At 36.7% G+C, this 14,753-nt stretch overlaps 1 protein-coding gene across 5 annotated transcripts in view; it reads left to right on the forward strand.

The window, feature by feature from the left end:
• The window catches only part of SHANK2 (SH3 and multiple ankyrin repeat domains 2), a 359,705-nt gene that overhangs the window by 176,233 nt on the left and 168,719 nt on the right, over positions 1-14,753 (forward strand). Inside the window, exon 1 of one of the 5 annotated variants that reach the window (XM_054827800.1) lies at positions 11,823-11,955. The exons of the other annotated variants lie outside the window; for them this stretch is intronic. Within the exon in view, the coding sequence (XP_054683775.1) occupies positions 11,913-11,955 (43 nt within the window). The 5' untranslated portion in view covers positions 11,823-11,912. Of the gene's footprint in view, positions 1-11,822; positions 11,956-14,753 lie in introns of those variants that run through there. 5 annotated transcript variants of the gene reach the window in all.

Here is a 14,753-nt window from a genome sequence, read left to right on the forward strand (position 1 = left end):
GTGAACATAAGGGACTGGGATTTGAATGGAGTACACTGTTTATTAAATATATCTGTGTCATCTAAAGTCAGTATAGCTTGCATCTTTTATTTAGAATCCTTCTAGCTATTGATGGTTTCTTTTTTCTGTTTTGAGCTGTTCTGTAAAATCGTGATAATAAACCCTCAAAAAGTATTTGAGGGTTGTACAAAATAAAAAAGAAAAAAAAGAAGGCGAGTTTCCATATTTTGTTCCTAATTTGTCAATACTTAGTCCCTGACTACTATTTTATACCCTTCTCTGAAGACACGTTCTTCCCAGACATAATTGTAACAGTTCTAATACATCAGTGCTTGGCATTCTTCTGACCAAACAGTAGCTTTTCCCATACCTGTGGTTTATCGCTTCATCTGGCCCAAAGGCACTTGTGCCTTACTGGTTTCCAGTAGCAGCTGCCTTTCCCATGTCCTACTGTCTGTCTCTTGCTCTCACTTGCTCTCCTCTCCCATCTAGTCTGTTCAGAGCTTTACGCCCTTCTTGCAGACTTACTCTCCAAAAATCTTGTCTGTGTAGCTATAGCTTGTATTTTTTCTTTTCTTTGCTTTCAGCCTGTGGCAAAGGTGGCCTGTCATGGGTTTGTATCGATGATGCTGTAGTATCTATCAGACAAATTGTCTCCTTCACGCTAGTCCTCATCGTCAACAGTGTGAGGGACATCTCTCTGATTCAGTCCTCTTGGTTGCTAAGGGAGAGACCAGATACTTTTTTTTAATCTTACCTATGTGACAGATTTGTGTCCCCAGCAGTATGCAAACTCTCTGAAAACTAATAAAACAAAAATACAGTCATTAAAAAAAAAAAAAGCCAAAGCTTTACTGGTATAAAACAGCCTGTGTTCTAAACATGTTAAATATAATTCATATTGCCTTCGTCCCACTGTGTGCTTGCTTCACTCCCAGTCCTTTTCAAGTAGGCTACAATCACTCCTCTGCATGAAAGGAGTGCGCTCATAAAATAGATATCTTAAAATAAAGCCAAAGGAGTTACTTATTTTCATGTAACATAGAAGATGTGGGTGTTAGAGGCAAAAAGCTCTGATAACTTGCTTAAGCTGCTTAAACAGTGTTGGTGGAGACATGGGAAGACCAGGTATGAGCAGGTCAAAGATAATGTTTGGGAAAGTTTGGCAGTGAACCTGTCTTGTCCTTCTCCTACGTGTTTGACCAGGTGAAGGATATGGGAAAAAATGTGGCAAAAATACAAATATTGCCTGGAGGTCACTGAAAACTAGATCAAAGGGTCACTGAATGATGTCTCAGGGAGACGAATACATGTTAAGGGGAGACCATGTGTATAGTATAAAAGTGAAAATTCACATAAGCTTTGGGTTCTTGATCTACTGTTTGCCTGCCTGTCGCTGCAGTTGTTTCCAATAGCTTATGTGTGCGGGTGGGTGAGGGGGATTGCTTGGTTGGTTGTACCCAGGTATAGATGGGACATGTGTGATAAATCATGGAAGAGATAATCAGAGAAAACTGTTGTGTCCTGTGAGAAGCACTCAATAGGAGTAAATGAGCAATGAGTTACTAAGTAGGATTCTTCCCGATCCTTCATATACTGTTCATTTATGCACATGTTTGCGGTGTGGTTTTTTAATATGGTAAATATTGCATAATTGTGAACCTTTCTCTCGGGAGCAGGGGAAAAAAAAAGGATCTATAAACCAGAAAGGTTTCCTTGCCAAGATTTGGATAGGTCTTGGAGTGGCTGTTGTCTGATGATCAGGCTACAGCTCTTGTATTGCTGGTTCTGCATCAATGGGGTCTGAATTCCTGCAGGCATCATCTTCTGGAATAAAATAGTTTAATTTTTTTTTCATTAATTTAAGTTCTGATTTTTCTAACTCTGTGAGTAGAATCTAGCGTTTCCTAGTTTCTTCAGGCATCTAATAAAGGAGCACGTGGTTTCTCCTTTGAAAAATACTGCAACTGTTGTGATATTACAACTTTAAAATGATTAAGGTATACAGGAAATAGTGAAGGAAGGGAAAATGTGTATATTAGGGGAATATTTAGTTGTGCTCCTTAAGCTCGTGATACATATCTGTGTATATTCATTTTACCTGAGAAGGTTCCCTTAAAAAAAAAAAAAGTCATACAAAAAGCCCTCTTCAGGGTGGGTCTCTCAGGCCCTTTAATCCATCACGTTGGATCAGAGATTGTTTTTGTGTGGCAAAGATACTGTCTGTATTGTAGTTGTCTAACATAAATTATTACACGTTACTTTTGATAGTCTTGTCCACTAGTAATAAATATGCTTTTTATAATGAATAACACTTTGCATAATTTCCTAGAAATATAGTTAGTGAATTAGACATAATTAAATGAAAAGAGAGTGGTTGATGGTTCTTTAATCTTTTTATATGCAACATAAATGCCATGGTAAAATATGCAATACTAATAGGTACTTAATGATCATGCAGGATATTATTCAGTGGGAAAATAACTCTGCAAATGAATAGCTGGTACAGAAAACTTTAAAAAAAAAGTAAGAGAGCAACATAAGTTTTTACTGTGTGAAACTATAAAATAGATTGGAGTGTGATACAATCTTATCACTACTGTGCTCAACTGAGCAGAAATAACACAAAGTCACCTACTATTATCTTGATAAATGTCTTTGAAATCTTTGGTGATCAAAGGCATAATTTTGAGCTTCCCAGTGTCCATAGCCTTGCTTTTGATAAGTGACGATATCAGACTCTGGGCTGCTTTGTCCCTACCTGCAGCTACAAATTGCATAGCTGAATAAATCTTTAGACAAATTCCATTTCCAAATAGTTGCGTGCATACAACAATAAATGAAGTTTTGAGCATTTATTCAGAACATGCAAGAAAACTATGCCCATTAGCTTAATAATAGTCACACCTCAAAGGCATGAAGAGTATAAATAGGAAACTTCTTTTATACAAAGGTAGATCCTCAGAGGGAAATAAAGGCAATTTTTTCCATCTATGAGATTGAAGTTTAGGTATTAGCAATATAAGGAGGCATTTGAATTGCCTCCTGGAATGCTGGTCAGAAGTTATTTCTGAGTTGATTTACTGCTACATATCTACAGCAAAACAACAAAATAAACCCCAAGCCCTGAAAACTAGAGTAAAATGAAAAAAATCTTATCTAGTTGTCCTTGTTCCTCCTATACAATACTTGCGGCACTGAGACATATATGAAGCCTAGTAAGTAGGTTTCAGAAGGTGTTTTACATCTTATTAGTATATCCAGGGCTAGCATTTGCAAGACACCTCTTTATCCCGAGCAGGAGTAGTGCCCTCAGGGCACTCTGCGGGATGGTGTGCCAAAAAACTCTCTTTTACCTGGCAGCTCTTTGCTTGGGAGGGAGAGGAAATACTGTGTGGTAATTCTTAGTAGCCTCAACAGGTCTTGAGAACAACAGGACACTATTGGTCTGGGAAAATCCTGAATCCTATCAGGTTTTCAAGCAGCCCAGATGTAAAGAAAATCCTTCTCTCACATCATATAAACTATGGCTTTGGGAAGGGGAAGATTTTTTTTTTTTTCCCCCCCACCAGAGTTTCAGATTTAATAATATGCAATCATGAATTTTTCCAAGTAATTAGAATCTGTCCTGATATCAATGTATTTTAACTGCTAATGTGCAAATTGACTAAGAAAATCCTTCCCCTTCATTTTTCTTAAAATTATTTATCTTTTTAGTATAAATTCCTATTCAATCAGTAAATGAAGTACAATCTAGTTTTGCTGTGATACTAAAACTGCCCAGAGTACTCGAGATGTGGGCATGTTTTATGTAGAGATGAAATCACATCCTTTGCCTTGTTTTCTTTGGAGTGTAGTTGAGCTAACCAGTTTGGGGAGATGGTTTTATAAAGCTTAAAGCCCAATGGGCTATGGCTAATGCCTCTGAAATGGCATATCCATAGTTCTACCTCCTTGGTTTATTGATTTAATTTTTTTTTCCCATTTTTAGGAGCTTTTCAGAGTTTGAGACTGTTTGTTTGTTTTGCTTTGGGTGGATTTTTTGCTATCCTTTTTCACTAAGATAGTGTTAATATTTTGGTTCTAATGTCGTTCTTGGGTTTGTTCCTAAGATGTCCAAAAAATTCACTTTAGCAACATTCTGTGAATATTTGAAGTATTTCTTCATAAAGCAAGAGAGTCTTGAGTGGAAATACTTTTCTTAATCAACCTCCTAAATTCCATGTATGTGTTGACTATTACAATCTTATTACCACTATTATGTACTGTGACTTGGAGTAAATCCCTGCCTGTGCCTGAGCAGTATGTAGCCCCCGATGTGCCAATCCATTTCATACTACCACGACAAAACTCTAGAGGATCTTTCTCCTCACTGTAATTTCTACTTTCCACAAAGCTGATAAGACCTTTTCTTTTCTCCTGCTAATTTCTACTCTTCGGACTTTTTGGGTAAAGAAGTCCATTTCATTAGATTTCTAATTACGTATTCAGGAAACTACTCATTCTTTTTTTGGCTAAGTAATGACCATTCTGCTTCACTTTATCTCAGAGCAAAATGTTTGATGACTTCTGTTGCTTCAGGAATAAAACAGATGGCCTTCAACACAACATCTGGGGGGAAAAAAATCAGATCTCTGAAGCTTATTTAGTAAAGTAAACACTGCTAACATGAAATGATAGATTACGGGCTTTACTAAGACTATCCCTAGATTGAAGGCAGGTTCTTTTAGTTGCTACCTATTTTGAGTGTTTTGTATCTATAGAAATAGTTATGTAGAACTAGCGTTTCAGTTTATGACATTTCATTGATAAAAAGCTTTGAAAAATAAGTGTTATTCCTACTTTAGTTCTGGGAGGGACACCCTGCTGATCAGTCCTGAAAACACCTCAGTGTAGTTGGGCTAGTGCTGTCAACATTTAACATCTCTCGATTGATTTTTGTGATTGCAAGTCAAGATGACTAAGGAATTCAGAGTTTTTAAAAACAAAACAAAACAAAACACCTCACTCTGAATCTGTGGTAGCTTCTACAACAGTCCCACAGAGCTATGAGCATTTGTGGAAATGTACGGGGTCTTACTAATACTCTGAATTATTCATCAGATCATTTTCTGATAACAAAATGCACTTAAAGCTGACAAGTACATTTAACTGTATATAATATACTGTGAATAGCAAGCCTACCTTTAGCCACCTTATTCCTATTACCCATTTCTAGATGAGACTTTTTCTTTCAAACAATATTATCTTAAAATTTTGACATCATAATGTTATTGAGGTGACAAGTTGTCAACTTCAGGTTACGTGATGGGGAAGATTATTTAAAAGCAGTTATATGTCTTTTCTCTTCTAAAATGATTGTGATGTTATATGTATGCCAATAACTTGTAGTGCCCTAGCAGTCCTGTAAAGAGTAATTAGACAGTGATTTATTAAAGCATAATTGTTTAACCAGTTAGATCATTTTGAGTGTCAAAAGAACTCTTCAAGCTGTGCAAATCATTATCACTGTTAGGTGTTTATTTCTCGAGCTGTCTGTGTGCGGGATTATGGTAAATAGAATGAAACGGGATTTTGTTGTGATAGATTTGGAGGATTAGATTTGCATGGTCTCTTTGAGGATTAAGTTTGAGTATGCTGAGATGCAATTTATATGTGAGAAAGAGATAAGGAGAGAGGGAGCACGGTGAGAAGGAGGGAGTGTGATTATCAGGTGCAGAGATGGCTAATCCAGGTTGGTTTAACATACTCAATTACATTTTTTAGAAAGGAGTAAACCTCCTAAGTATATATCTCAATTAAGTCCATCCCATGTTTGAGACACCACTACAAAACAAAAATTCATTAATTTGAAATCTCTTCCTTTTCCTTTTCCTTTTCCTTTTCCTTTTCCTTTTCCTTTTCCTTTTCCTTTTCCTTTTCCTTTTCCTTTTCCTTTTCCTTTTCCTTTTCCTTTTCCTTTTCCTTTTCCTTTTCCTTTTCCTTTTCCTTTTCCTCCCAGTCAAATCTTAGATGTCTCAAAGTCCACAGTATAAAAGTTTCTACTAGGTCAAGGCTACATTTTCAGTAAGTTTTGCAAGTTTTAAAGTGGTTTTAGGAAACTCACTAAGTCAATTGAGAGGTTCACTATGTCAAGCCTTTTACATTATTCTTCTTTAAGTTGGGGGAACAAATTATTTTAGAGAACCCCATCAATCAGGCTCTGTTAATAGGCTGCAGAATTACCTCTCCATTATTTTCCTCCTCATTCTGTTGACTATGTGTAATGCATCTGAATTCCTGCTTTCTTCTGTCTCTACCCCTTCTTGTCAGTCAGCCTCCTGGATATTTTTTTTTTTCACTTGAGTAATGTACCCAGAGTATTTAATTTCTTCAGTTAGAACATTTTACAAATCTCATAACTAAAAATCTCATAAGTACAAAGATGCAACATAATTAGTTTTTTCTTATTAGTTTGTAGGCATTAAGCATGATACATAATGGAGTTTCAGGAATATATCAGTCTTGAGAGAATTCATTTCCATATCGCTGCTTGCTTCCAAGAATTAGTCATTTAGACTTACAGAAAACATCTGGAAATGAAAACAATTTTTTTTCCCATTCCTATTATTTTGGATATCTTAGAAAATATGTTTTGCTGTTTCTGTAACAATGAGCAAATGTACATTTTTATTGTTAGGCTTATAAACCTAAAGCTCAAATGCTCTTTCAGGTGAACTACTTTAAAAGAGGTTTATTGGGTTCCCTTTGTCTTTCGCTGGAGCCTTTGGCATGCTGTTTACGCTCCCTACGCCTCAGTTACCTAATTCTCTACATTGCGATGCTATTCTGAGGAGAAACACCCTGCAGAATTAGTCGTAGTGACTTTATGAATGTTGATCTACAGCAATAAGCTTGTCTTTTACTGTTCACAGTGATCATTTCAATGATGATCTTCACTTAAATTCAGACAATTGCATCCGAATGGCATTAAGGTATAAGATTTTTAATTTTTGTATTACTTATATATTCCTACAATTACATGTTCAAATATTATTCCAAATTTGTGTATCATTGTATGCTCTTTGCTTTAATCTTCACTGAAATGAGACTGGATTTTGATCAATAACTGGGCAAGTCACTATTCAATTTGATCAGTGTACAATTTAAAGCCATGTAATTTTCTAGTGATCAGTTCATGGCATTGTACTTCCTACGGATTTCAAAGTGTGTTACAAATAAAACTTTTTAAATTTCTGTCATAGTAGAAGTTTAAAATCTTAACTTTAAAAACTGTTTTGCTGTCGCTTTTCAAATAAATTCTTAATCCAGATTGGACTAAATGTTAGAAAATGAAACTTGAAAAGGTCTGGCTTGAGGTGTAGATAAAAGATTGTCAGATTTAAGAAGGAAAACCTGCTTTCTGCTGCTTTTTTGAAGACTTGGGCAGAAGAAGAAAAGGCATTTAAGTGCAAGTGTCAGAACTAACAAATTGAAAGCTAACATAAAGAATAATATATATTCAAGCTGATTTATAGTATTATCTTTTAGTGTTCTTAATGTATACATATGCCTTTTTTCCTTCTTCTTTCCTTCTTCTTTCCTTCTTCTTTCCTTCTTCTTTCCTTCTTCTTTCCTTCTTCTTTCCTTCTTCTTTCCTTCTTCTTTCCTTCTTCTTTCCTTCTTCTTTCCTTCTTCTTTCCTTCTTCTTTCCTTCTTCTTTCCTTCTTCTTTCCTTCTTCTTTCCTTCTTCTTTCCTTCTTCTTTCCTTCTTCTTTCCTTCTTCTTTCCTTCTTCTTTCCTTCTTCTTTCCTTCTTCTTTCCTTCTTCTTTCCTTCTTCTTTCCTTCTTCTTTCCTTCTTCTTTCCTTCTTCTTTCCTTCTTCTTTCCTTCTTCTTTCCTTCTTCTTTCCTTCTTCTTTCCTTCTTCTTTCCTTCTTCTTTCCTTCTTCTTTCCTTCTTCTTTCCTTCTTCTTTCCTTCTTCTTTCCTTCTTCTTTCCTTCTTCTTTCCTTCTTCTTTCCTTCTTCTTTCCTTCTTCTTTCCTTCTTCTTTCCTTCTTCTTTCCTTCTTCTTTCCTTCTTCTTTCCTTCTTCTTTCCTTCTTCTTTCCTTCTTCTTTCCTTCTTCTTTCCTTCTTCTTTCCTTCTTCTTTCCTTCTTCTTTCCTTCTTCTTTCCTTCTTCTTTCCTTCTTCTTTCCTTCTTCTTTCCTTCTTCTTTCCTTCTTCTTTCCTTCTTCTTTCCTTTTTTTTTCATTGAAAATTTGAAGTTGGACAATGAAAACTTAATTTCTTTCTCTGATAGTCTGTTAGGCTAATATGTCAAGTACGTGAGTGAATCATCTTCTGTTCTCCTTGGGCTAGAAAGGCCACATTCAGATATTTTCAGCATGTGATTTTAAGTGGGTTTGCATATAAAGGAATCTGAAGGCTGGTATTGCAGTTCAGAAAAAAGGTCAACTTTTCTGCAGAAAAATTTGTATTACAAATATAATGCAATATATGGGATTAATAGTGAAATTTTCATAAGATTTACTTTCAGAGTCAATATGAAATTCTTTGTTTTCCATTTCTGCAGGAAAAAAGTGGGCCTCGTACTTTTGGACATTTTATAAGGTGCAGCTTTTTGTACGTTGCTGGGGTTTCCTAAGCTGCTTCTCCCTGGTTGGGTAGATACCACCTTGTTCAGTTTTACATGTTAAGTTTTATTGCAAACGAAATTTCCTAATCTTGACAGTAATCTAAAAAAAAAAAAAAGTATAAATTGTGGGTGTTCATCTTAATGATGTAAAAGCAAACAATTATTTCTTCTTCCATGACATTTTCCATCATATTCATTGTAATGCAAGTGTCTTGTCTTTCATAGCATTCTGATGGACTACAAACCTACTCTTCATTGGTCAAATATTAATTATTATTAATATCCATGTTTAGTAATCATATTTTCAAGCAGTACATCTTTTGAATACACAGCTAGAACTGTTACTGTCTATACTTTCAGGTTTACATATATCTTATGAGGAGTGGCTGAGACAACTGGGATTGTCTAGCCTGGAGAAAAGGAGACTGAGGGGAGATCTTATCACTCTCTACAACTACCTGAAAAGAGGTTGTAGTGAGGTGGGTGTTGGTCTCTTCTACCAAGTAACAAGCGATAGGACAAGAGGAAATGGCCTCAAGTTGCACCAGAGGAGATTTAGATTGGATATTAGGAAAAATGTCTTCACCGAAAGGGTTGTCAAGCATTGCAACAGGCTGCCCAGGGAAGTGGTGGCATCACCATCCCTGGAGGTATTTAACAGATGTGTAGATGTGGTGCCTGGGGACATGGTTTAGTGGTGGACTTGGCAGTGCTAGGTTAATGGTTGGTCTCGATGATCTTAAAGGCCTTTTCCAACCTAAACGATTCTATGATTCTGTATAGCTCTTGCATAATGTTTGTATTATGTGGGTAACAAAATGTCAAGGACATGCAGGATACATATATAAAATGACATGAACTTGTTGCTTAGATTTATTAGACTTGACTATTCTGCAGTCATAAATCTTGCTGTTGATGCAAAATATATGGGTCCTATGTTTTTGGATTTCCAGGATTCCCATAACTGCTGAAATGAGACAGTGAAGCTGTGGGGTAAAAAAATAAGAGTGACAGTTAAAATCTAAATGCTTACAGTATAGCCTGTAGGAGAGCCAGCGACAGTGTTTGAACTGCTGACTCAGTTTCAAACCTAAAATGTTTTGTTTCTGTGATTTGATTAGCAGCAGATTAGGAACAGGATTAGGATGGTGTCATATGAATAAGCTGTACAAGAGAATGCTTGTAAGATTTGGAACAGGCAGTCTCAGGTTACTGTCCTGGCCCTGGGGAGGATCCACTCCACTAGACCAACTCTTAAATGTCTTGCTTCCTTCATTACCCTTTGCTCCTTGCTGTAATCCCATTCTCTATGCAGTTTCTGCTGCTGCTCCTGTCTTATTTCACACTGCTTTCTCTGCTAGCCCTAGTCCAAGCTATCTTTCATTTCCCTCATTCTGGCTTTTGCATCCTATGAATTCACATATAACTAATTAGACTTTATTTCCAGTGGTGCCTTCATGTCAATGAGGAGAACCCTAAGCATGTAAGAAAAAACAGTTCTCTGTCTCTTGAGTGCTTGCTTCACTAGATGCATGTACCCAGTACTTCAGAGTAGACAGAGAGTGCTTAGCCGTGGTCTGGAAATAGCACTCACAGAGAATAGAGACTTGAGTGTAATTAAAAATTTGAAAGGTCTTTTCCTCCAGAAGTTCCTCCTCCTCAGATCCTACTGCTTGTGGTCTCATTGCAATGTTTATTGGCTGAAATCGCAGTAATTTCAAGTAGGCTTGTCAAGGGGACTACAGCTGGCACGTTCCTGGCATACATACGTGTAGCATAGATGCTAGATCTCAAATCTGTGCTCCAGACTTTGGAACAGCGCTATTGATTCAGTAGCCTCACTCATATATAATTACAACCATTTGGGAGACATTTTATGTAAAACCTGATATAGACAATCAGAACTTGACAAAATTGTCATTAGAATCCTAAAGCTGGATCTTACCAGTTGTACTACAATAGTTCATTCTTCAAGAGTGAGGGAAGGGGAAAAATAGCTGGGTAGTAATACTAACTTCAAATAGTCTGAAATAACTCTCTGCCTTTATGGCAAAACATTTGTTCATATGCAGCAGCACGGTCCCTGCTCGAGATCATTCAATATTTTCCTGTGTGACAAGAGGTAGGAACAGGTTGAGTGCAAAGTGGCAGGAGCACAAGGAAGCTAGGTGACGTATATCCCAAGTGCCTGCTACGTCAGGAACCAGATGAGGAGTGTATGCTATGTGACAGAAATTCAACTTCAGCAGGGGGTCTCTGGAGATCACTATGTGCCATGTAACAGAGCTACAAGCACTTGTGCACAAACAGAGAAGAAAAGGTGCCCAGACTGCTGTATAGTCTCTCTCTCTATATGCTGTATACACAGTTAGTATGGGTGCTGAATTGCAGTTATCTTTGTAGGTACAGACACACCTATGGCTGACATGTATGCGGTGGTTACAAATAGATGTTTAGTAGCACATTAATCAGACATTACATTTATATCCATTTTTTTAAAGAATGATTAGCCCTTTAATGCAGATCAAAGTATTCACTTTTTTCTATTGCTCATCAAAATGACTAAAGTGAAGTATCTTTGACCAGTAATGGAAAGACAAATTTTCACATACAATGGATTTTCATGGCAAAATAAATGTGCATTATCAACTACATTTCTGTTTTGCAACTGATATGGTCTGACTTCATTGTGTGCTTGTTATGTGAGAGGTATTTTTAATGCTTTTTCTTTTTTTTCCCTCTTATAGGCAGTGAAAGAGTGGGTTTAAAAAAAATAGAGAAGCAGTTTTGTTTTTAGAACACTACAACAATATATAGAAGTGATAGCTGTGCCACATTTCTAATAGCTGGGTTGAATCATATTCTTTTCCTCTAATGGCATGCGTAATTGCTCTAGGTTTTCAGGCGTCCTTCACCCGCACTTATTTAGATTAGTGACTGATGCATTTCCATGGAAACCTGCAGCAGGGGGAAAAAAAAAAAATCTCTTGGTACAGCGTGGAACTGAAAGGATGTAGGCTTTGAGTCTCAGCCTGTAACTTGTGTAAAATAAGACTTCTTGTTTGTGGTCATCTTGATTTGGGATTTTTGTTGTTGCTGTTCTCCAAAAAGTAAGAATTGTTTCCAGCAGCATTTTATATAAAAATTTAGAGCACTTGTCAAATCCTACATTTCTTGAGCAGCTTCAACTTTTTTTATGTAGTGAAACCAGTATATTTTGAAGTTAGATGCCTGGGATATTTTTCTTCATGAGGATGCAGAAGCACACAAAACTCAAGTAAGATGGTTAGAAACTATGGCTGAAAACTCAAGATCCAAGAAGAGAGTTCATTTTGGAGGTATTGTGTATAGCTTTACTGAAGAATGACTGTTTTTTGAAGTGGTGGTGGGGGAAACAGAAAGGCTTTATATAAAGAGAGTAGTGACCTCAGTCAGTAAAATGCTTGGAAAATTTGGGTACTTTTAAAAACTTTGCACAGTACTATCTTGCTTTTCTGTGTCTGGTACACTCTTAATATACACTGCCTAACATATAATATCTATTTAATAATCTTACTTTTAGTGCTTTCTTAGGAAAACTTTATTCTCGGCGTTCTCAGCAACTTATTCTAATTTCCAAGAGTATTTAAGGTTGCAAAAGATCATAGATTTTCCAATGTGTTCTTTTAAAGTAATTGCTCTTATCTGTCTTCACAATGCTGAAAGCACAAGTACCTTCTATATTTTTTAAAAAGTAGAAATATTTTCAGATTTTGCTCCTTTCAAACTACAGTCATCCTAACTATTTTGAATACTGGCGTAGGTTCTCTAGCTGTAGGCTTTCAAACAAATGGTCAAACTACAATTTTAGATGTGGTAGTTGTTCACTTTTTGAAAATTAATTAGTCTGTGGCTTGGCTCTGAAACTTGTTTTACTGAAGAGCCATCAATATGAAGTGTCCCTAACCATACGTATATATTATTTTAATATTTTTAGATGTTATATAATTTATATTATTTGTTATTGTAATATCTACATATAGCTGTATCTATATTTACTGATAAAGCATCACAAGTTCAGGCGATAAAGTTTTGTACTTCAGTTTCCTTAAAAGTGATGTGGTGTTCCTAAGTCATGTTGCTGTTGTGATAGCTTTGTGTTTCAGACCCACTCAGGAGGGTGGCAAGGAAGGAGTTCTTCCTGTTGAGCAGGGAACCGTACGCATCTGCATCTCCTTCTTCCACCCTTATCTTCCCCTCTCCGGTCCTGTGTAAACTCCAGTACAGCATTGCTTAGCAACATTCTGCTCTGCTAATCTGAGCTATCTGTTCGCTCTGACTGAAATAATAATATTAAATTATAAGTTATTCAGTTATTCTGAGGCCCTTACAGTAGAAGTTGCAGAGTATTCCTCTGTATGTCTGTTGGGTTTTGGTAATGGTAATGGTATATTTTATCCACAGTGAAATTCAGACTGTGAAGCCCATATGCACAGTCAAAGCAGAGGAAGAGAAAGATACTGAATGAAGACTTTAACTTCTGGCTTTTGCTGATTTGCATTTAGTATTACTTTGTTCTTAGAAATCATCTTTACTTTATAATCTTTTAAATACCTGTCTTGCTATCCTTACATGATGTTAGAGTGATTAACTTTGGCAAGATTTGGGAAGATGATTAAGAAAAAGTGCAATCTATATATGCAGGACAGAGTGAGAGAGTTATTTTTTGAGACATTTTTGCTAATGTCTGAAATATTCCAAGAGCTCCAGCTCATCGACTTGAGTGCCCCTTGGTAAAGAAAAGGGCAATCAGTATGTTCTGCACAGGGCACATAAGTTCTCCATATGGCTGATCTAGCAGAAAGTATTAAAAATGCTTTCCTGGTGTCCCCATTGGCCTCTCGGGGCAGCCAGAGGCCTGCATGATGGCAAGAAGAGGAGAACTATGCGTAGTTTGACTTGATACCTAACTGTGAACCTGGCAAAACGACGTTTGAAACCACTGTGGGTGTCAGGGAGTGTTATGGTGGAAAAGATGGGGAGGGTCCTTGAACTTCTCGCCTATCTCCCGCGCACAGCAGATGACGGCTTCTTGTGTATTCAAAATTTTATCTATTATTGAAGTGAGAGAATTTGACAGATCATTGATCCTGAATGTAGCTGGCAAAGATTTGACTTGAATGAGGCTTCCGTAAGGGAGGTAATTGAGGGGAAACATTTGTATCACCATTGATGATAAAAGTCCATAATAACTCTTGTTGAAACCTGCTGTACATGAAAATTAATGATTTTTGAAATTGAATAGAAGAATGGCTTTTCAGGGCCTGTTTTTCCTAACCCAGCCCAAACTAGTTCTCCATCTGTTCTTTCCACCTTAAGGTGCAGAATGACCTTCTTCAAAGCAGTTGGTTATCTTTGTGTGATTGTAAATATGTCTCAGGTAGGAGTAATCAGTGTCATGCAGACTAGACTGCAGCTCCTGCCACACAGGCAAACACAGAGGTCCTTCACAAACTTCTGACGGAATTTCCCTAAATTTAAGGCAAAGTTGCTGAAAATTGTTATCTGCTACTCTGTAATAATATTGAAATGAATATTTCTATTAGATTGCTATTCAGGTTCTTGTGGCAGATTTATAACCATGTGCAAATGATTGATTAAAATGGTTTCTCTTGTGTCATTTCTCATCAGAAAATAAATACTAAAGCTGGCACTCTCATAACTAGAACTGACCAAAATTAGAGGGCTGTTCTGATGTTTTGTTGTTGTTCCTGTTCTGTGACATCTGAGGATACCTGCAATAGGGAAAGTGGCACTTACTGTCATTTCTTGAATGTCTATAGGGAACTTTCCATGGGGATGCATCTGGCACCTTCCCAATGGTTGACTGTACTGATCCAGTTTCATGTGGCTTTGTGTTGGCTTACAGCTGTAGAACTTCATCGCTTTAGCAGAAGCAAACAAATTTTCCTAGCAGTTTAGAGAGTAGTGGTAACTATAAGAAAAATAGCATTTAATTAACGAATGAGATAGTTGTCAAGTTTTAAAATATTACTTGGATTTCCTTTTATTTTTTTTAGTTTTTAAGAAATTTTTTCCTTGAGTTTTTAGATTGGGTGTGGAGCTAAGGCAAGCTTCTTTCCTGTGGGTGGTGGGA

This window comes from Grus americana, chromosome 5, assembly GCF_028858705.1.
Source record: "Grus americana isolate bGruAme1 chromosome 5, bGruAme1.mat, whole genome shotgun sequence".
Taxonomy (NCBI): Eukaryota; Metazoa; Chordata; class Aves; order Gruiformes; family Gruidae; genus Grus; species Grus americana.